The 23,293-nt window shown below is 42.5% G+C and overlaps 1 protein-coding gene across 1 annotated transcript in view; it reads left to right on the top strand.

The window, feature by feature from the left end:
• Positions 1-23,293, top strand: part of DYNC2H1 (dynein cytoplasmic 2 heavy chain 1) — a 157,162-nt gene that overhangs the window by 10,064 nt on the left and 123,805 nt on the right. The window contains exons 7-24 of the mRNA XM_068148259.1: positions 148-282; positions 369-482; positions 1,157-1,268; positions 1,443-1,567; positions 3,368-3,543; positions 5,407-5,602; positions 7,506-7,601; positions 9,860-10,012; positions 10,110-10,208; positions 12,287-12,426; positions 12,527-12,752; positions 14,183-14,310; positions 16,220-16,335; positions 17,807-17,934; positions 18,743-18,892; positions 20,043-20,248; positions 22,029-22,184; positions 22,278-22,392. Of these exons, the coding sequence (XP_068004360.1) occupies positions 148-282; positions 369-482; positions 1,157-1,268; positions 1,443-1,567; positions 3,368-3,543; positions 5,407-5,602; positions 7,506-7,601; positions 9,860-10,012; positions 10,110-10,208; positions 12,287-12,426; positions 12,527-12,752; positions 14,183-14,310; positions 16,220-16,335; positions 17,807-17,934; positions 18,743-18,892; positions 20,043-20,248; positions 22,029-22,184; positions 22,278-22,392 (2,571 nt within the window). The remainder of the gene's footprint in view (positions 1-147; positions 283-368; positions 483-1,156; positions 1,269-1,442; positions 1,568-3,367; positions 3,544-5,406; positions 5,603-7,505; positions 7,602-9,859; positions 10,013-10,109; positions 10,209-12,286; positions 12,427-12,526; positions 12,753-14,182; positions 14,311-16,219; positions 16,336-17,806; positions 17,935-18,742; positions 18,893-20,042; positions 20,249-22,028; positions 22,185-22,277; positions 22,393-23,293) is intronic.

Below are 23,293 nucleotides of genomic sequence, written 5' to 3'. Positions count from 1 at the left end.
CATTCTGTGATTCATGTTTACTTGACCTCTGCAAAAGTTTCTTGTAAAAGGGAGAGGGATGGGATGTGCTGCTTGTGCATTTTGTTTCCAAATCTAAGTTGTCTGTAAAAATATGTTGGATATTTAAAATATTCTTTTCTGTTCTAGGTGCTAACTGTTAGAACACTGCATGAAAAACTCACATTCTTTTTACCATCTGGAGAACAGAATGCCTCACAACTTGCCCATGTTTTTGAACCCTTTGCTGGTCTAAATCCCATTCATTGTAATCCTTACACGGAGGTATAATGCTTATGTTTAATTTATCCACTTTTGTCCTCTGAGCTTGTATGATGTATGCAGATAATATATGAAGTTGTTGTTTCTAGCCACTGTGGAAAGCAGCAGTCTCTCAGTATGAAAAAATTATTGCACCAGCAGAAAAAAAAATAGCAAGCAAGTTGAAGAAATGTATCGTGGAAATTCAGGACAGTCCTCAGCAGGTATGGATATTTTTGAGTTCTGGAAACTTTCCTAAATATAAAATGACTGAATTCTTGATGTGTCAGTTGAGAGCCCAGGAATAATTACGTAGAGCCAGACAGAATAGAATAGAATAGAATAGAATAGAATAGAATAGAATAGACCAGGTTGGAAGAGACCTTCAAGATCACCGTGTCCAACCCACCAACCAATCCAACCCACCTAAACAACTAACCCATGGCACCAAGCACCCCATCAAGTCTCCTCCTGAACACCTCCAATGACAGTGACTCTACCACCTCCGCGGGCAGCCCATTCCAATGGGCAATCACTCTCTATGTATAGAACTTCTTCCTAACATCCAGCCTAAACCTCCCCTGGTGCAGCCTGAGACTGTGTCCTCTTGTTCTGATGCTGATTGCCTGAGAGAAGAGACCAACCTCTGCCTATCTACAACCTCCCTTCAGGCAGTTGTAGAGAGCAATAAGGTCACCCCTGAGTCTCCTCCTCTCCAGGCTAAGCAACCCCAGCTTCTTCAGTGTCTCTCCTCACAGGGCTTGTGTTCCAAACCCCTCACCAACTTTGTTGCCCTTCTCTGGACTTGTTCCAGCAAGTCAACATCCTTCCTAAACTTATGAACAGCCCTCAGGAGTAGTGTCAGAATGTGTTTAATGTTTTGAACTTCGTCTTCCAGCTTCTTCAAACATTTCAGAAATACAAGGAACTGATAAAGCATCCAAATATAAGCAAAGAACTGCTTTTTGAAAGGGAAACATTACTAGCAAGACTTCAGGATTATGTCAAAGGTAAAAATGTGTTTAAAACAGTTGACCTGCATTAGTCTTTTTGCAAGTACTGGCATTTTTCATTTACTTTTGGAATCATGTCGGTAGCCCTAATGTGTTTTTATAACTGTAGCAATCATTTTAAGCCTCTTCTGTTCAGTTTCTGGTCTAACATGAATCTTTTGCTTGTGCTAGACCATCAGACAGACTTTGAAACTCGATGCCACGGTGTTCCTGGTGATGTGTCTGGACCACTGTCGGGCAAAAACCTTTCTGAAGTTGTCAATAATATTGTATGGGTACGGCAGCTGGAGCTGAAGGTAACAGAGTCTGTTGCTGTTGAGACCTAATGTTACCACAGAATGTAAAATGTGGTGTTTGAAATTTCTGTGGGGAATTTCCCCCAGAAAAAATGTGGAATTCCCTGGAGTTATACACAGGTTGGACTTAATGATCTTTGAGGTCTTTTCCAACCTTATTGATTCTATGATTCTATACAATCAAGATTCCTTATCGGTGGTGCTGTTTCTCATGTTGAATCTGATTAACTGACCCAGAAAACTGTTATTTTGAAATACATGAAAGTGCCTGCTTATATAACTGCATGTTTTTCTGGGAAATAAAAAAAAAAAAGACCAAAGTTCTGAGAGGAATTTTTGATGCTTGTTGTTTAATTTTACCCCCCAGTCTGCATTTTAAAAATACATTTGAGACTTAGAGATAAAACATATTCTGACACCCTAGTGCAGCAGACACGCTGGAGGGAAGGGAGGCCATCCAGAGGGACCTTGACAGGCTGGAAAGGTGGGCACAAGCCAACCTCATGAGGTTCAATAAGAGCAAGTGCAGGGTCCTGCATCTGGGTCGAGGCAATCCCAGGCACAAATCCAGGCTGGGCAGTGACTGGCTGGAAAGCAGCCCTGAGGAGAGAGACTTGGGGGTGCTGGTGGACAAGAAGCTCAACATGAGCTCTCAGTGTGCACTTGCAGCCCGTAAAGCCAATCAGATCCTGGGCTGCATCAGGAGAAGTGTGGCCAGCAGGTCGAGGGAGGTGATCCTTCCCCTCTACTCAGCTCTGGTGAGACCTCACCTGGAGTACTGTGTCCAGTTCTGGAGCCCCTATTACAAGAGGGATGTGGAGGTGCTGGAGCGTGTCCAGAGAAGGGCCACAAGGATGATCAGAGGGCTGGAGCACCTCTCCTGTGAGGACAGATTGAGGGAGTTGGGGCTGTTCAGTCTGCAGAAGAGAAGGCTCCGAGGTGACCTAATTGTGGCCTTCCAGTAGCTGAAGGGGACCTACAGGAAGGCTGGGGAGGGACTTCTCAGGATCTCAGGTAGTGATAGGACTAGGGGGAATGGAATGAAGCTGGTTAAAAGCTAAGTATTTTTTTCTATATACATGACTGTCATTCATAACAGCTATAGATTTGAATGAGAATAGAAGTTGCTTATCCCAGAATAAATATTAGCTGATTTTTTGTTGGCACTCACCTGTGATTTGCAGTGATCTCAAATGCCTGTTTCAGCTGACTTGAGAAAAGAGATGGAGGTCTTAAAAGGTATTTCTTTGTTACATGTCCCATGGAGGCAACAGTGGCATCTCAGTTTTCATACTTCCTCTGCTTTGTCTGCCAAAGACCTGGAGACCAGTTTGGCTGCTATGTGCCAACATTTGGCTGTGCTAAATTATTTAATTGCTTTAAAACTTTCACTGATTATATTGACTAGACTTTCCATTAATTTATCCACATAAAGATGTGAAATATCATTTGAAATAGCTTTTAGTACTGTCATGGGCCTTGTAGGTGCAACAAAGGATGCATGGAAGATCTGTACCTTGATGGAGAATTAACTGAAGATCAGGTAGGGTACTCTGGGATATCTTAATAGTGGTAGATACCTGTTGTGGACAGCTTATTTGGACCAAATTTACTGTAATGGGAACTTGAACATCTGGGAGATAATTCAGGATTCACTTGTTTGTTGGTTTTGTTCTTCTTTTTTCCTAATTAGTTTTTAAAAGCCACTTGGATGTTTTGTAACACTGATACTTCTTGTGGTGATCTTTCTGATTTAATGCTGGGAAATTAACCTTCTTTTCTGTGTAATTGTGTTTAAAGGTGGATGATGCTATCAAGCTAGCAGAGGCTCTTCTGTCTGACTTAGCTGGATTTCAAACTTTTCATCGAAGTGCCGATTCTTTTCTGGAACAGTTAAAAGCATATGAACAAGAGCAATTTGATGATTGGTCTAGGAACATCCAGGCAGAATTATCAAATCCTAAGTCAGGACTTTGGTAAATATATTTGTGTTTAAATATTGTTTATGCTGGTGTAATTGCCACCTGAATATGAGCCAGCAGTGTGCCCAGGTGGCCAAGAAGGCCAATGGCATCCTGGACTGCATTAGGAATAGTGTGGCCAGCAGGAGCAGTGAAGTCATTGTGCCCCTGTACTCAGCATTGGTTAGGCCGCACCTTGACTACTGTGTCCAGTTCTGGGCCCCTCAGTTCAAGAAGGACATTGAGACACTTGAATGTGTCCAGAGAAGGGCAACAAGGCTGGTGAGAGACCTTGAACACAAGCCCTATGAGGAGAGGCTGAGGGAGCTGGGATTGTTTAGCCTGGAGAAGAGGAGGCTCAGGGGTGACCTCATTGCTCTCTGCAACTACCTGAAAGGTGGTTGTAGCCAGGAAGGGGTTGGTCTCTCCTCCCAGGCAACCAGTACCAGAACAAGGGGACACAGTCTCAAGCTGCACCAGGGGAGGTTTAGACTCGAGGTGAGGAGGAAATTCTTCACCGAGCGAGTCATTCGGCATTGGAATGTGCTGCCCAGGGAGGTGGTGGAGTCGCCGTCCCTGGAGGCGTTCAAGAGGAGATTGGACGTGGCACTTGGTGCCATGGTCTAGTCATGAGGTCTGTGTTGATAGGTTGGACTCGATGATCCTTGAGGTCCTTTCCAACCTAAGTTATACTGTGATACTGTAATTCACTAGACAAAGGAAATAAAAAACTTTGCAGAATTGAGGATGAGTGGAGAAACAAAATGTAAGTTTATTACCACTCCACCATCCTGCCAGGCTTGGTTGGTAAAGTGAAGTATACTGGACAGTGTTAATAACTAACCAGTGGGAATTGTTCATTTCTACTTGTGTTCATTGGTTTTGAATTAAGAGAAAGGTTACTGGAATAATTTCTGAATAAAATAAATGTTAACAAGCATAAAAAGATGTGATAGTTAGAGGGTAGAAAGGCTCTCCAGGGAGACCTTCACCAGCTGGACAAATGGGCAGAGTCCAACATGATGACATTCAACAAGTCCAAGTGCTAGGTGCTGCACTTTGGCCACAACAACCCCATGCAGTGCTACAGGCTGGGGACAGAGTGGCTGGAGAGCTGCCAAACAGAAAGGGACCTGGGGGTGCTGATTGACAGCTGCCTAAACATGAGCCAGCAGTGTGGCTAAGAAGGCCAATGGCATCTTGGCCTGCATCAGAAATAGTGTGGCCAGCAGGAGCAGGGAAGTCATTGTGCCCCTGTACTCAGCACTGGCTAGGCCACACCTTGAGTCCTGTGTCCAGTTCTGGGCCCCTCAATTTAAGAAGGACATTGAGATGCTTGAACTTGTCCAGAGAAGGGCAACAAGGCTGGGGATAGGCCTTGAGCACAAGCCCTACGAGGAGAGGCTGAAGGAGCTGGGATTGTTTAGCCTGGAGAAGAGGAGGCTCAGAGGAGACCTTTTTGCTGTCTACCTGAAGGGGGCTTGTGGCCAGGAAGGGGTTGATCTCTTCTCCCAGAAAACCAGCACCAGAACAAAAGGACACAGTCTCAAACTGCACCAGGGGAGGTTTAGGTTGGATGTTAGGAAGAAATTCTTCACAGAAAGAGTGATTGGCCATTGGAATGTGCTGCCCAGAGAGGTGGTGCAGTCACCGTCTGTGGAGGTGTTCAAGAGGGGATTGGATGTGGCACTTGGTGCCATGGTTTAGTAGTCAAGAGGTGTTGGGTGACAGGTTGGACTTGATGATCTCTGAGGTCTTTTCCAACCTTGTTGATTCTATGATTCTATGATCAAGGTTTTTCAAATTATTTATTATATTGTTATAAGAAAAGATCAATACCAAATGATGTATGAAATAATGTGTTTGGTTTTGGTTTAGCATCCAAGCCAATAGTCCTGTAATGGAGCTGGATCACAAATCTGGAGCATTAAACATACTTTATTCAGATCGACTGGTGACTCTGCTGAGGGAGGTGCGTCAGCTGTCCGCACTGGGTTTTGCCATACCAGCTAAAATACAGCGCCTTGCAGACACTGCACAGAAGTTCTGTAAGCAGGCAGTCATCCTCAAACAGGTATGGGATTCACTGCCATAATACCTTCCTCTTCTGAATTCTCCAAGTTAGTAGTAGAACTTTCATCAGACTATGTAGTTAAGCTTGTTGTGTTGCTGAACTGGCAGAAAGTGACTTGTTTCTCGAATGGATTGTCTTATTCCTTAAAAGAAACCAAAAATGAAATGCTTTGCAATTTCAGAATGTGTCTTCTTTTGAAACCAGGTGAATTAAGTGAATGAGGAGGCTCAGGAGAGACCTTATTGCTCTCTACAACTACCTGAAGGAAGGTTGTAGCCAATTCGGGGTTGGTCTCTTCTCCCAGGCAACCAGCACCAGAACAAGAGGACACAGTCTCAAGCTGCACCAGGGGAGGTTTAGGCTGGATGTTAGGAAGAGGGTCTTCCCAGAAAGAGTGATTGGCCATTGGAATGTGCTGCCCATGGAAGTGGTGGAGTCACCATCACTGGAGGTGTATAGGAAGAGACTGGATGGGGTGCTTGGTGCCATGGTTTAGTTGATTAGATAGTGTTGAGTGATTGGTTGGACTCGATCTCGAAGGTCTTTTCCAACCTGGCCAATTCAATTCCATTCAATTCAATTTAATTCAATTCTCTTGAATTCATTCAATGTTATTGTATGAATATACAAAAATAGTACAAAAATTAATGGATCTCCTCAACATAATCTCACTTTCTGGTTATTTTATCTGAGGGAAAATGTCATAAGATGTATCCTCGCCACTGCTAGTTTTCAACTGAAAATCTATTGGAAAGCATTGTAGTGGAAATGTCTCTTTGGATTTTTTTTGGGAGTTCTTCTTTGCTTGGACTTAATGCTACATAAGTTTTTATTTGGCTTATATTTCAGTTGAAAGGCCATGTCAAATGTCTTTCTGTTACTGTAAGCTGCAAGAATAAATATCTATGTATTGTTGGATATATTATGTAGGTACACAGGTTTAATTCAATTTCATTGAGATTGAGATACCTGCACAGATAAGGCACAGATGACACAAAGTCTGCAAGATGGCCATGCAGGTGCCTCAGTGGGAAAACTTAATGGCCATGTTTGGACATCTGTCAGGGCTGTTCAGTCTGGAGAAGAGAAGGCTCCGAGGTGACCTCATTGTGGCCTTCCAGTATCTGAAGGGGGCCTACAGGAAGGCTGGGGAGGGACTGCTCAGGATATGGGGTAGTAATAGGACTAGGGGGAATGGAATGAAGCTGGAGGTGGGGAGACTCAGGCTGGATGTGAGGAGGAGGTTCTTCACCATGAGAGTGGTGAAACCCTGGAATGGGTTGTCTAGGGAGGTGGTTGGGGCCCCATCCCTGAAGGTGTTTAAGCCCAGGCTGGCTGAGGCTCTGGCCAGCCTGATCTAGTGTGGGGTGTCCCTGCCCATGGCAGGGGGGTTGGAACTAGATGATCCTTGTGGTCCCTTCCAACCCTGACTGATACTATGATACTATGAACTAAATGGAGTTGTAGGGTATCCCTCTTAGCCCAGCTGTCAGTCTTGAAGTAAATAGGGGTTTTTTAGGTTGTGTGTGGCAGGTGTCATGGATGCTTGACAGCCTCTGAAACGGTAATAGATTCCTACATTTGCATAAAATAGTGGAACTGTCCAGCTTAAAACAAATCAGAGACTGAGACTATTTCACTTAAGGTGGAGTATAATCATTCCAGATGTGTTAAGTACCAGTCTTATTAGATGTTAGAATTCATCATTAGAAGAAGATAGGATCACATTAGCATTACATATATATTTTTGTAAATATTTTACTTATATTGATTACTTATTGATGCTTATATCATTATTTCTTAATGGTATTGATTGGGCAATACTTCAAGAAATATCCTGTATTACATTTATTTACACATATTTTTATCTGTTCTTGTAAATGTTATTTCTGCATTTTTACAGGTGGCACATTTTTATAATTCCATTGATCAGCAAATGATTGAGAGTCAGAAGCCAATGATGTTACAATCTGCTCTGGCATTCGAACAGATTATTAAGGTGAAAGAATTCCTCTCCCTTTTGTGCTTTTAATTGCAATGGTACCTGTGCATATCTGTGCTGCTTTTTTGTGTGTTTATTGCTGGATTTAGAACTGCACACTTCCCATACTGGCCTGCATTAGGAATAGTGTGGCCAGCAGGAGCAGGGAAGTCATTGTGCCCCTGTACTCTGCATTGGTTAGGCTGCACCTTGAGTACTGTGTCCAGTTCTGGGCCCCTCAGTTTAAGAAGGACATTGAGACACTTGAATGTGTCCAGAGAAGGGCAACAAGGCTGGTGAGAGGCCTTGAACACAAGCCCTATGAGGAGAGGCTGAGGGAGCTGGCATTGTTTAGCCTGGAGAAGAGGAGGCTCAGGGGAGACCTCATTGCCCTCTACAAATACGTGAAGGGTGGTTGTAGCCAGGAAGGGGTTGGGCTCTTCCCCCAGGCAACCAGCACCATCCCTGGAGGTGTTCAAGAGGGGATTGGACGTGGCACTTGGTGCCATGGTCTAGTCCTGAGGTCTGTGGTGACAGGTTGGACTCGATGATCTTTGAGGTCTCTTCCAACCTTGGTGATACTGTGATACTGTGATACAAGCAACACCATCTGTTTAATTATCATTTATTGAAGCCAGTGGGCCTTTTTTGATATTGTCATTTAAACAGCTGTTTACTTCTTTTGACGTAGGATATTAATCTAATATGCTCTCTCAGGAATTATTTGTAGAATAGAATAGAATAGAATAGAATAGAATAGAATAGAATAGAATAGAATAGAATAGAATAAACCAGGTTGGAAGAGACCTTCAAGATCATCACGTCCAACCTATCACCCAACACCACCCAATCAACTAACCCATGTAACCAAGCACCCTGTCAAGTCTCCTCCTGAACACCTCCAGTGACGGCGACTCCACCACCTCCCCAGGCAGTGTTTGAACTTCCACATTAACCATCATGTCATCAGTTCCTTAAGATGGGAACATAACTCCTGTTTCAGCCATGCAAAATAATGTTGTTCTGGTCTATTTCAGTAAAAATGACACATACTTTGTTCTGGAGATGAATTAGAACTAAGTTTGACTCTACTGACTGTTACTAAATCTCTGTGGATTTTGTAATTTATCTTGAGTATTTCTAATTTGTGGCAGGCTGAAAGTGGATAGTTTATGAATAAGAACAAAGAATCTGTGGATCTGCTTGGTTGTTGATTTGCACATGCAGTTTGTTACAGTGAGTTCATGGTCAGACATGAAAGAGTTTCTGTGAGAACTGCAGGGAAAACTGCTGGGAAATGTGCTATGCTTACAGAAACATTAGATTCTTTTAAGGAATGTAGAGCAGTTTGGAAGGATTTATTTATTTTCATTTTTTTCTGCTTTGAAGGAACAGTATGAACTGATTAATTACACTCCCATCCACATTTTTTGGCATCTTATCTCTATGTTATGGCTGGAGGGAACATACCGTGTATCACAAATTTCAGTGTACTGGTTTCGATCAGTGTGAAGCACTGCATCCTCTTTCACCACTCTTCTGACTTGCCAGCAAATGTGAGAATGGAATATTGTAACATGCCCATAAATTCTGTATTGAGCAAGAGAATAATACTTCCAGAGCAATATTCCTTGCATTGGCTACAGATTGTGCCATAGATTCCTTTACTATGCTGAGAGCCATGGTGCAGAAGTGTTCAAGGCCTCAATGCATTCTCCTGTTTGATGTAATTTCTGCCCTACATCTTTTAGGAATGGGTCCAGCTGTGGAACTTGAATTACTTTGGTCATTTGATTTTTTACTTTGCAAAATGCATAAAATCCCCAGAATCTTGTACAAATCTCAGTGAAATAGAATTCCTCAAAGCTGCTTATGAGTCAGTGGGAAGAAAAGCAGTGGCAAACAGGCACAGTTAGATAGTAAATTTTAATGTCACATTTTGGGGTTTGAGTCTGTGCCCAGCGAAGAGGAAGGGAAGAGTTTAGGGTGTCCTCTGAGTTTAAGATGTCTGCTTGTGAATGTGGGGCAGGAGTCTCAACATCAGTGAATTTAATTCAAGCTCTGTTAGGAGTCTTTAATCCTTCTGCAGTGTGTTGGTGTAGCTGTGATGATACGTCCACCTGTTTGTGATTTGGCCGAATCTGATGTCTCTAGTGTAGCAGTGAGAGGGAGGTCCTCCTTCTTTTTCTTTTACTAGGAAGAAAACCAATTTGCTGTATGCTAGCTGCTAGACTATATTTGTCATTACATCTTACAAAGTTTGTATGTTATTCAAGCATTCAAGATCTGGTCCTGGAGGAAAAGGTCAAATAACGTGGGATAATCCTAGAGAATTGGAAGCTTATATCCAAAAACTCCAAGCTGCTGCTGAACGGCTTTCCACTGAAAACAGGAAACTCAGAAAATTGCACAGGAACTTCATTGAAAAGGTATACTTTCCAGGTGGAATTGAAATCAGAGCTCTTTGTACTTTACCCTTTCTTTCATTTACGTGGTGTTTATTATCCTTTAAAATTCTTTGAACAGGTTATTTCGCTCATGAATATTGATCTACTTCGGCAGCAGCAGCGTTGGAAAGATGGACTCCAGGAGCTCAGAACTGGTTTTGCCAGCCTTGAGTCACAGGCAAGGTTTCACTATTGTATTGCAAACTGTGAACATTTGACTTTTCAACAGTAATCGAGATTTAAGACTCAAACACAGTGTGATTGAATCAGTTTTGTTTAAGGAAGTACTTGCTAGCTCAGGAAAACTGACTGTGTACTAGCTGATGCCACATGTGAGGTAATATCTCTTACGAGAAGGATAAGGATAATCTTTTGTATGTCTGTGGTGGGTTTGAGAGAGGAAGAAAAGAGGAAGAAAAAAAAAACCACAGCTAGCCAGTCGGAGGAGCAAAGGAAAAATGCTATATTTTACAAGCAATTTTGGAAAATGCAGGATATGTACACAATTTACAGTGTTTACAATATACACACAGAAATATACAGCAAAGTGAAAAAAAACAATAATACAGGAACAAAATTCCCTCCTCCTCCTCTGGGTTCCCCCCCTGTACCCCCTTCTCTCCCCTTTTTCCCCAAAGAGGGTTAGAAAGAGAGAAAAAAGGCAGTTATTAATTAAAGCAGAGTCTTAGTCGGTCTTATCTGTTCAGGGTCACTCTAGCAGGGAGCCCAGAAGCACACGAGCTGGAAAGGGAGAAGGAAAAGAGCGAACTGAGGAAAGTTCCAACTGAACTCAAAACTTAAAACTGCATTCTGCCAATCCACCAATGAAATTAGTTCAGAATCTGATTGTTCGTGTTAATATTCCAAAACATTCAGCCAGAGTGTCCCAGCACTGTCTCTTTCTTAAAGGCACAGCCTCAAATGGTCACAATGTCATAGTACTAGGAGAAGAATAGCACTTGGTCAGATGGCAGGGATTTGATAAAGAAATGGGAAAACCTTCGTTCATGCAGATCAGCTGTGTGTGAACCATTAACACAAGGTCAAGAAATTGGTACAGATATAAATGATCCCCAGACAGGCTAGAAGAAAAATGAATAAAACTTAAAACAAAAATGCATTTCTGCCTGAAACAATGAAAAGACCCCATTTTTATTTATCAACTGCCAGCTTGTAGACTAGAATGATAGAATCATTTAGGTCAGAACTCTTTAAGATCATCACGTAAAATGATTAAGATTTTGATTAAGAGCGTCATCTTCACAAAGCTATTCTGAGGTATCATTTAAATCAGTTTAATTTTTCCTGTAGCCTTCAGCAATAGCAGAGCTGTATTCTTAAATGGTTGTGATGTTCTTAGTTTTTTTAATGTGTTAGTTTTTTAATGCATTAGATTTTTAATGCATTAGTTTTTTAATGCATCAGATTATTTTAGTTGGTATTTCTGCCCCGTGCACTGCACTGGTTAGGCCGCACCTCGAGTACTGTGTCCAGTTCTGGGCCCCTCAGTTTAGGAAGGATGTTGACTTGCTGGAATGGGTCCAGAGAAGGGCAACAAAGTTGGTGAGGGGCTTGGAACACAAGCCCTATGAGGAGAGGCTGAGGGAGCCGGGGTTGCTTAGCCTGGAGAAGAGGAGACGCAGGGGTGACTGTATCACTCTCTACAACTACCTGAAGGGAGGTTGTAGACAGGCAGAGGTTGGTCTCTTCTCTCAGGCAACCAGCACCAGAACAAGAGGACACAGTCTCAAGCTGTGCCAGGCGAGGTTTAAGCTGGAGGTTAGGAGGAAATTTTACACAGAGAGAGTGATTGCCCATTGGAATGTGCTGCCCAAGGAAGTGGTGGAGTCACCATCACTGGAGGTGTTCAGGAGGAGACTTGATGGGGTGCTTGGTTGCATGGTTTAGTTGATTAGGTGGTGTTGGATGATAGGTTGGACACGGTGATCTTGAAGGTCTCTTCCAACCTGGTCTGGTCTGGTCTGGTCTGGTCTGGTCTATTCTATTCTATTCTATTCTATTCTATTCTATTCTATTCTATTCTATTCTATTCTATTCTATTTCCCAGTCAAATAAGTGCAGTATTTTTACTGTATCTTTCTTATATTTTTTCCATCTTCTCAAGATAATATGAGTAATAAATAAGCATGTATGTGCAGATTTTGTATTGTAATTTCTTTTGAAATTTAGTTTACAGCCTTTTATCTTGGTTTGAGGGAATAAAATAACATAAAATTAAACATTGTTAAATTCCAGGGTTTCAAATCATCTGACATGAAAGCCTGGAGGCAGCACTGGAATCATCAGCTTTACAAAGCTCTTGAACATCAGTATCAAATGGGCTTAGAAGCACTCAATGAGAACTTACCAGAAATAAATATTGATCTAATATTCAAGTAAGATACATTCTTTATTTTTTTTTTACTGCTAAGGAAGTACTTTGGCTGAGATTACATTAAAAATGCTAATTTTTGTATGATTTATTTAACTTCTCAGGCAAAGCCGGTTGCAGTTCAGACCTCCTTTTGAAGAGGTACGAGCTAGGTATTACAGAGAAATGAAGAGATTCATCTCCATTCCAAATCAGTTTAGGGGAGTAAGTGAAGCAGAAGACTCTATATTCACTGTCATGACTGAAAGAAATGCAAGTGGATTCCTGACAGCTTTCAGTAAGGCAGAGGACTTGTTCAGAAGACTGTCAGATGTTACTCATCAATTCAAGGTATTTTCAATATTTAACTGACTCACATTTGTTTTTCTAGATTTGTCTCATTTTAGGCTTCAGACATTTTAGATATTGAGCAATAATATTGATTCATTAAGGCATATAAGCAAAAGCTTAGTAAGTACATCTGTTAACCACTTAAGTACAGTTCCCATTGAAACCTCTGTGTTACAGCTGTGTTGTTGCTCTCATTCAAAATCTGTTTTTATTTTCCTTAAGTGTGTGAATATATCAAACCATTTTGTACCTCCTGATTTTTGCACTAGGAGAATCTGTAGGTAATGTCCCAGTGGAGGCCAGTGACAAGCGGAGTCCCTCAGGGATCAGTCCTGGGACCAGGCTTGTTCAACATCTTTGTGGGTGACATGGACAGTGGCATTGAGTGCACCCTCAGCAAGTTTGCTGATGACACCAAGTTGTGTGGTGCAGCAGACACGCTGGAGGGAAGGGAGGCCATCCAGAGGGACCTTGACAGGCTGGAGAGGTGGGCACAAGCCAACCTCATGAAGTTCAACAAGAGCAAGTGCAGGGTCCTGCATCTGGGTCGAGGCAATCCCAGGCACAAATACAGGCTGGGCAGTGACTGGCTGGAAAGTAGCCCTGAGGAGAGAGACTTGGGGGTGCTGGTGGACAAAAAGCTCAACATGAGCTCTCAGTGTGCTCTTGCAGCCCGCAAAGCCAATCAGATCCTGGGCTGCATCAGGAGAAGTGTGGCTAGCAGGTCGAGGGAGGTGATCCTCCCCCTCTACTCAGCCCTGGTGAGACCCCACCTGGAGTACTGTGTCCAGTTCTGGAGCCCCTATTACAGGAGGGATGTGGAGGTGCTGGAAGGTGTCCAGAGGAGGGCCACAAGGATGATCAGAGGGCTGGAGCACCTCTCCTATGAGGACAGACTGAAGGAGTTGGGGCTGTTCAGTCTGCAGAAGAGAAGGCTCTGAGGTGACCTAATTGTGGCCTTCCAGTATCTGAAGGGGGCCTACAGAAAGGCTGGGGAGGGACTTCTCAGGATCTCAGGGAGTGATAGGACTAGGGGGAATGGAATGAAGCTGGAGGTGGGGAGATTCAGGCTGGATGTGAGGAGGAGGTTCTTCCCCATGAGAGTGGTGAAACCCTGGAATGGGTTGTCCAGGGAGGTGGTCGAGGCCCCATCCCTGGAGGTGTTTAAGCCCAGGCTGGCTGAGGCTGTGTCCAGCCTGATCTAGTGTGGGGCATCCCTGCCCATGGCAGGGGGGTTGGAACTAGATGATCCTTGTGGTCCCTTCCAACCCTGAATGAAACTATGAAACTATGAAACTATAATGGAAGGAGCCAAAAGGTTAAAGAGACTGTAGCTTGAAAGTCTTAAGATATTTTAGTATTATTAAAAACCATCATTTTTACTCTGGAAAATATTTCTTTTACATGAAATCAAAAATGATGCTGAAAAGGAGTGGGTTGTAATTGGCCAAATAGATGTGGAAACTCTGGTGAAGACACATCTTTCTAGCAAGCAAGACTGGGAAAAAAACTTCAAAGCTTTAAAAGTGAGAGGGAAAGAAGCAGAACGTCTTCCAAGGTATTGTGTAACTCTGCTCTTTTGTTTGCATAATGTCAGATACTTCCAGTGTAATAGTAAAATAGAAATACCAGTTTTACATGGAGTTATAGGTAGTATTTCAGGTGTCTTGAAAATATTGATGTACTTTAAAAATATTTAGATTTACCTTTTTTCAGTGCCATTTTTAGGCACTGATTCCCTTTTATCTACACAGCCTTCTCTGAAAACTGTTACTGTCGTGCTTGGATATGATGGGAAACCCCCCTCAAAATTCAGGGCTGATGCTGACATACTGCAAAACACAGTGATATTGTAACAATTCCTCTAGCTAAGTCCTGTACATGTGGAGTGTATGTGGCAGATAAGAACAGACTTAGTAAATATTTATACATTAAATAATTGCTGTATTGAAACACTTGATTGTCTCTTATGACTTATAGTTTAAGATATGTTAGCCAGGACTATCATCCAGTCCTGGCTAGCGGTGGAGGTCCCAGATGACTGAGGTTTGTGGATGTGGCAGCCATCTACACGAAGGGCTGGAAGCAGGGCCTGGGGAACTACAGACCTATCATTCTGACCTTAGTATCAGGAAAGATTATGGAGCAATTAATCTTGAGTGTGCTCATATGGCATGTGCAGGACGACCAAGGGATCAGGCTCATGTTGCAAGGGTTCATGGAAAGGAGATCCTGCTTAACCAACTTGATCTCATTCTATGACCAGGTGATCCACCTAGTGGAGGAGGAGAAGGCTATGAATGTTGTCTACCCAGACTTTAACCAAGTGCTCCCACAGCATTCTCCTAGAGAAGCTGGAAACTCATGGCTTGGCAGGTGGATAAAAAAACTGTCTGGATGACTAGGCCCAGAATGTTGTGGTGAATGGAGTTAAATCCAGTTGGATGCCAAAACCAAGCAGTGTTTCCCAGTGTTTTGAGGCCTGTTTTATTCATTGTCTTTATCATTGATCTGGATGAGGAAATCGAGTGCACCCTCAGTAAATTTGCAGATGCCACCAAACTGGGTGTGAGTGTTGGGTGGGAAGGCTCTGCAGAGGGATCTGGACAGACTGGATCAATGGGCCAAGGTCAGTTGAATGAGGTTTAAAAAGTCCAAGTGCTGAGTCCTGCACTTGAGTCACAATAAACCCATGCAATGCTACAGCCTTAGGGTAGAATGGCCTGCAAGTTACCCAGCAGAAAAGTACCTGGGGGTGCTGGTAGACACCATGAGTGTCTCAGTGTGCTCAGGTGGCTACGGCGGTCAACAGCATCCTGTCCTGTATCAAGAATAGCGTGGCCAGTAGGAGTAGGGATGTGATCATGACCCTGTACTCCATACTAGTGAGGCCACACCTTGACTAATGCATTTGGTTTTGGGGCACTCACTGCAAAAAAGACTTTGAGATTCCAGAGCATCTCTAGAAAAGGGCAACAAAGCTGGTGAAGGGTCTAGAAAAGTCTTATGAGGAGTGGCTGAAGGAACTGGGATTGTTTAGTCTGGAGGAGAAGGGGCTGAGGGGAGACCTCATTGCTCTCTACAACTACCTAAAAGGAGGTTGTAGTGAGGGGGGGGTCAGTCTGTTCTCCCAAGTAGTGATGGAATGGAAGCAAATGCCTCAAGTTGTGCCAGGGAGATTTAGATTTGCTATTAGGACAAAAATTCTGTACTGAAAGAGTGGTCAGGCATTGGAATAGGCTGCTGAGGGAAGTGGAGGAGTCACAATCCCTGGAGGTGTTCAAAAATCATGTAGACATGGCACTTCAGGATGTGGTTTAGTGGCCATGGTGGTGTTAGGTTGATGATTGTGCTTAATGGTCTCAGAGGTCTTTTCTAACCAAAACAATTCTATGATGGTAAGATTCTGACATGTCTAGGTAAACTACTGAATGTTTGCTATTGTTTTAATCTTTTCTGTTTTGAAGCACCATCAGGATAGATTGTTTAACTGTTAATTGCAACCCTGTGAAAACTGTAATTGATGATTTCATCCAGAAGTTGTATGATGTCCTTGTCAGTTCTTTGAGAAAGTCTATTCAAGGTAAATAGCTTTAATGACTAATACCTTTTGTTTCTGTCCTAACTGTGGATATTTGTGTTAATATACTTTTTAAAAGGTTACTATACTCTTGGGCACAGTGAGCTGCAGAAATTAAAGTGCAGAGAAACTATCTGTTAGCAAGTCTTCAATACTGGCCTGAACCTAAGACCCCTTGATGTCCTTGTGCATCTTTGCTGTTCACTCATTTTGTCCACATCTGTCCCAGATGTAAAACTATCTATGACCAATGTTTGCTTGTTTTTTCTATCTGAAAGAAAAAAACTATTTGTTATTTCAGGAAGGGAAATGTGTTTGATGTTTGAAAGAGGAAAACTTCTTTCACTTCATCAAGAGTCTTAAATAGTCTAGACTTATTCCACAGAGTTGTCACTTAGATTGTGAAAATGCAGAGTGTTAAGGAGTGCAAAATATTTCCCTATTTTTGGATGATCTTTCTATACCTGGAACAGGCAGACAAAATGGAATAATGTGTAGCTGATGAGAAATGCCAGTGTTTTGTGCTTTAAATGGAACAATCAGCACAGGAAACCAGAACAAGATTTGTGTGGGAAGTGAATTATTTCATTGGTCTGAAAGACTGATTGTTTCCTGGAAAATACTTTATTCCTTGGAATCATGCAGGTCCTTTCTCACTACCAGACAGATCTACTTTGATAGGAAAATACAAAGTTATAACTTAATTAGGCTTTTGTCTCTAAATCTGTTCAGTATTTAAAGCAAGGTGGCTTTAATTTGTTAGTTTCCTTAAAAAAGCAAACCAAACAAAAAAAGCCCCAAACAACCAACCCACCAAAAGACTCCAAAAGCTATTTTAACATCTGTTTTTCTCCATTTACCCAAAAGAGACCTTTGCTGATTTTGAAAGGGCATAAATAAATGCATTCTGTATTTACGTTTAATCCTCAGAAGAGCCTCTGATACTTGTAGCCTAAACCGCCAAGCTCTTTTCAGTGGTGCACAGTAATAAGACAAGAAACAAGGGATTCAAGCTTGAACATGGAAGATTTCACCTCACCATGAGCAGAAACTTCTTTACAGTGACAGAGCACTGGAGCAGGCTGCCCAGGGAGCTTGTGGAGTCTCCTTCTCTGGAGACTTTTCAAAACCCACCTGTATGCATTCCTGTGTGGACTACCCTAAAGTGATCCTGCTTTGGCAGGGGGGGTTGGACCCTCTTGATATCCCTTCCAACCTCTAATATACTGTGATACTGTGATATACTGAATGCAGTGTATTAGACATTAAAAGCTGTGTGTAAAATCCAATGTGCAGCATGAGCTCTGTGGAAGCAGCATATAGGATTGGGGTCTACAATTTTTTAAGCAAATTGTTTTGCATACATTATCGTACTCTCTGGCAAGGTAATATCACAGTATCTTTCCTTGGCTCTTGGATATTTATTGCTGCAAGTGTTTTCTCCATGATAACTTTGTTTTTGACTTTTATACAGCTCACCTATCTGATGTTTCTTCATTTCTCGCTGATGCTATGGAAACATTAGTGATTAGGCCCCAGACTGTAGAGGAAATAGCAGAAAGCAATGTGAAATACATGAACCTACATGAACGAAAAGAAGGGGTAAGATACTATTTGATCATATCCAGAGCAACAGCTATAAAATAAATGTAATTGTTTTCCTGTATGGGAAACTTCTGCTTAATATAACTAGTTTAGAACATGGAGTGGCTGTATAGGCTCAGGACAGTAGGCTGCCTAGGGGGAAATACAAAATCAGGGTGGAATATTTGATGTTTTCCCACAGTTCTGGCCTCGAATCAGAACCTTTTCCAATTTTACAAGGTTCCTGGGCATATAGTAACAGTCAGTGGATTTTCCTCCACAGACCTCATGTCCTCTTGAAAGCAAATGCACCTTTGATATCCAGAATATCCTTTGATAAAGTGTAGACATGAAGGACCCCTTCTCTTATTTTTTTTCACTTACTATCTGTTAGCTTCATGCAGGCTGGGAAAGTTGGGGTTGTTCAGCCTGGAGATGAGAAGGCTCCATGCAGACCTTATAGTGTCCTATAGGTGCCTACGGGAAAGCTGGGAAGGGGCTGTTTACAAGGGCATGTAGGACAAGGGGCAATAAGAATTTCTTTACTATGAGGGTGGTGAAACCATGAAATAGGTTGCCCAGGGAGGTGGTGGATACCCAATCCCTGGAGACATTAAGGTTAGGTTTGATGGGCTCTGAGCAGCCTGATCTATTTGAGGATGTTTCTGCTTCCTGAAAGGTTGTTGGAATAAATTACCTTTAAAGGTTCCATCCAACCAAATGTATTTTATGATTCTATGATTTTATACCACTTAATTATTTGCTTATGGTTTGGATTAAGAGGATTTGTGGAATTTTTACATATTTTTTGTATGTTTGAATTTAGATTTTTCTGCTGTTTCAAGAGGCTGAAGATAAGAACAAACTTTTGCGAACTGTGGCTGGTGCAGGTTTAGACACTATCAGTAACCTGAGAGCTACATGGGATAAATTTGAATTAATGATGGAAAGCCACCAGCTTATGATTGCAGAACAGGTAACAGTGAAAGATCATCATTACAACTAAATATATTGATATTGATAAGTCTGGAAATATACTGCTTTTTTAGATTAAATCCAGAAACGTTCTCAGTTTGGTAAGGTCAATGAATGGAATGGAATGGAATGGAATGGAATGGAATAGAACTAACCAGGTTGGAAAAGACCTTTGAGATCATTAAGTCCAACCTGTCACCCAACACTATCTAACCAACTAAACCATGGCACCAAGCACCCCATCCAGTCTCTTCTTAAACACCTCCAGTGATGGAGGCTCCACCACCTCCAATAAGCCCCAGCTCTCTTAGCATTTCCTTATAGGGCTTGTGCTCCAGACCTCTCACCAGCTTTGTTGTCCTTCTGGCCCAGAACTGGACACAGGACTCAAGGTGTGGCCTAACCAGTGCTGAGTACAGGGGCACAATGACTTCCCTGCTCTTGCTGGCCATGCTATTCCTGATGCAGGCCAGTACTCAGCCCCTGTACTCAGCACTGGTAAGCCACACCTTAAGTACTGTGTTGAGTTCCGGGCACCTCAATTTAAGAAGGATATTGAAACACCTGAACATGTCCAGAGAAGGGCAATGAGGCTGGGGATAGGCCTTGAGCACAAGCCCTACTGGGAGAGGCTGCAGGAGCTGGGATTGTTTAGCCTGGAGAAGAGGAGACTCAGGGAAGACAACTCTACAACAAGCTCTCTACAACAAGCTGAAGGGAGGTTGTAGCCAGGTGGGGGTTGGTCTGCTCTCCCAGGCAAGCAGCACCAGAACAAGAGGACACAGTCTCAAGCTGCACCAGGGGAGGTTTAGTCTCAAGGTGAAGAGAAAGTTCTTCAAAGAAAGAGTGATTTGACATTGGAATGTGCTGCCCAGGGAGATGGTGGAGTCACAGTCCCTGGAGGTGTTCAAAAAGGGATTGGACGTGGCACTTAGTGCCATGGTTTAGTTAGTCATGAGGTGTTGGGTGATAGGTTGGATTTGATGATCTCTGATGTCATTTCCAACCTTATTGATTCTATGATTCTGTAATTATACAGGAAGTTTGTTGTTAGAAAGATTTGATCATGTTATGAAGTTGAAACTTTAATTTTGGTCATAATTGTAGTTACAAACTATTGAAGGAATTTTGTTTTAACTCTTATTTAACAGATTGAAGTGATGAAAGGAAATGTCATTTCACGTGTTAATATATATCTTGAAGACCTGGAAAAGTTCAAAGCTCACTGGGATCAGCTAAAACCCAGCGATGATGTCATTGAAGCAGGTGATCAGAATGTGCTTGAGAAAAGTGCTGAGATCATAAAGGAAAAGAAAAAAGAGTTTGATGAACTTGAAGCCATGAAAGAAAGGCTCATGTATGTACATTTCCCTGCATGTTTTACTCATTAACATATGGATCTTTTGCAGCAATTGTATAGCAGAAAACGTTGACTAATTTTTATCACGACAGACAATGTAAGGAATTTACTTTTATTTGTATTACACATTTTTCATTAGTGTTTCAGGGTTCTTTCTGTGGATTTTACATAACTTGAATTTCTCAAGCCAAGGGTTTTTGTGTTTTGTTTTGGTTTGTTTTTAATTTCAAGAAGTGACAGGACAAAGAGAAATGACCTCAAGTACACTGCACTGGTTAGGATGCACCTCGAGTCCTGTGTCCAGTTCTGGGCCCCTCAATTTAGGAAGGATGTTGACTTGCTGGAACAAGTCCAGAGAAGGGCAACAAAGTTGATGAGGGGTTTGGAACACAAGGCCTATGAGGAGAGGCTGAGGGAGCTGGGCTTGCTTAGCCTGGAGAGGAGGAGACTCAGGGGTGACCTTATTGCTGTCTACAACTACCTGAAGGGAGGTAGTAGACAGGCAGATGTTGGTCTCTTCTCCCAGGCAGCCAGTACCAGAACAAGAGGACACAGTATCAGGCTATGCCAGGGGAGGTTTAGGTTGGATGTTAGGAAGAAGTTCTATACATAGAGAGTGATTACCCATTGGAATGGGCTGCCCGGGGAGGTGGTGGAGTCGCCGCCATTGGAGGTGTTCAGGAGGAGACTTGATGGGGTGCTTGGTGCCATGGTTTAGTTGTTTAGGTGGGTTGGATTGGTTGATGGGTTGTACGCGATGATCTTGAAGGTCTCTTCCAACCTGGTTTATTCTATTCTAAGTTGTGCCAGGGGAGGTTGAGGTTGGATATGAGGAAAAAATTCTACACAGAAAGGGTTATTAAGTATTAGAACAGGCTGCCCATCAAGGAGGTGGAGTCATCATCCCTGCAAGTGTTTTAAAGATGTGTGGCTGTCGTGCTACAGGGGCATGGTTTAGCGGTAGTGGTTCATCAGTAGCGCTGGGATTGTGAGCTCAAGGTGAATGGTTGGACACGATGATCGCAAAGGTCTTTCCCAACCTTGACAGTTCTGTGATTCTATGAAAAAATTTAAGAAGGCAGTCTGTAAACTAAAGGCTTGGTTGTGACTTCTGAAATTCTCACTGAGAGAAGGTTTGAGATATTGGGACAAAAAGGGGAAGCTCTTACTTCAGTCCTCCTAAAACTTAAGTGGCAAGGCCTCATATCTCCCATTTCTTGAGTAAAGGTCCTACCTGATACACTGTTGTTCAAAAGGAAAGGATTTTTGCTCTTGATACCTACTTTCAGCAAGCTTGTCTTGCATATTTTGAGTGAACAATGTTTCCTATCCAGATTCCCAGCTTGGCATTTAAATATGATACTAAATAAAACTAGCATGTTCTTTCTACTTAACAGGAAGAAACAGCCCAGAACTGGACACAGTACTCAAGGTGTGGCCTAACCAATGCAGAGTACAGGAGCACAATGACTTCCCTGCTCCTGCTGGCCACACTATTGCTAATGCAGGCCAGGATGCCATTGGCCTTCTTGGCCACCTGGGCACACTGCTGGCTCATGTTTAGGTGGCTGTCAATCAGCACCCCCAGCTCCCTCAGCTCTCCAGCCACTCTGACCCCATTGTTTCCACTAATTAAATTAGTTTAGACCTGTCTTTTGCTTATAAAACATTCGGCCATGGTGTCCCTTTGTTAAAGGCACCGCCTCAAATGGTCACATTTCCATATGACATCATCCCTGAAACCAGAAATACATAATACAGTTATCTTTTTATTCAGTGAAGAATGCCATCATTTTAAACTGGAAGAGCCTGACTTCTCATTGTCAAAAGTTGTGTGTGAAGACCTTAAGAGCTGTGCAGAAGTCTGGGCATTGTATGAAGATTTTTATCAAGGGTTTGAGGAAAAAGCCAAAGAAGACTGGATTACTTTTAGGTATGGTTTTCTTACTTTAGTTTTCATGGACATATATGTGTGTGGTTGTAGTACTGTATTGTTATGACCTTTTTATGTTTGATTTTCATACAGGAGTAAAACATACCTCTTTGAAGAGTTCTTGTTTAACTGGCATGACAAAATGCGGAAGATGGAAGAACACACTGTAATGACAGTAAAGTTGCAAAAAGAAGTGGACAAATATAGAGTAAGATGCTAATTACAGAAAGGGGTATAAAACTAGAGAAGTTTTGATTAACAAACTTCTGTAACTCATTGTTGAGTTCTGACAACAAAATCAGTTAAAATTTGACAAAATATCTTCTGACATTGTTTTAGCGTTTAATTTGCCTTTGAGAACTTTTCAGTTCCTTACAATGAGCGGGAGGGTCACTACAGTTTATATGGATACACATTTAGCAAGGAGTCTTTGTCAGCCTTATAAAAATTAAAGTCAGGAATTGAAAAAAAAAACCCCAAACCCTGTTTACAAATGTAAATGCTGTTTTGTTTGAATAGCATGTCACTCTCGAATCAGGTAGATGCAGTTCTCATAAAGACTAGAGGTGTCCAAGAAAGCCAGTGGAATCCTGGCTTGTATAAGAAACACTATGGCCAGCAGGAACAGGGAGGTGATTATCCTTCTGTACTCAGCACTGATGAACCCACACCTCAAGTATAGTTTTCAGTTCTGGGACCCTCATTATAGAAGGACATCGCAGTTCTGCAGTATGTCCAGAGAAGGGCAACGAGCCTCATGAAGGGCCAGGAGTTCATGGTCTATGAGGAGTGTCTGAGGGAGCTGGGGTTGTTCAGTCTGGAGAAGAGGAGGCTGAGGGGAGATCTCATTACTCTCTGCAACTATTTGAAGGGAGGTTGGAATAGTGAGGAGTCCAGCCTCTTCTCCTTGATGTCAAGCAATGGGACTAGAGGAAATGGTTACAAACTGCACCAGGGGAGGTTCAGGATGGATGTTAGGAAATATTTCTTCATTGAAAGGGTTATCAAACATTGGAACAGTGTGCCCAGGCAAGTGGTGAAGTCACCATCCCTGGAGGTGTTTAAGCAGTATATGGACCTGGTACAGTGCTGGGTTGAGGGGTGGACTG

Source organism: Melanerpes formicivorus, unplaced genomic scaffold (assembly GCF_026170545.1).
Source record: "Melanerpes formicivorus ecotype bairdi unplaced genomic scaffold, bMelFor1.0.p_v2 SCAF_1, whole genome shotgun sequence".
NCBI lineage: Eukaryota > Metazoa > Chordata > Aves > Piciformes > Picidae > Melanerpes > Melanerpes formicivorus.
This window is presented reverse-complemented; position numbering and strand designations above follow the sequence as displayed.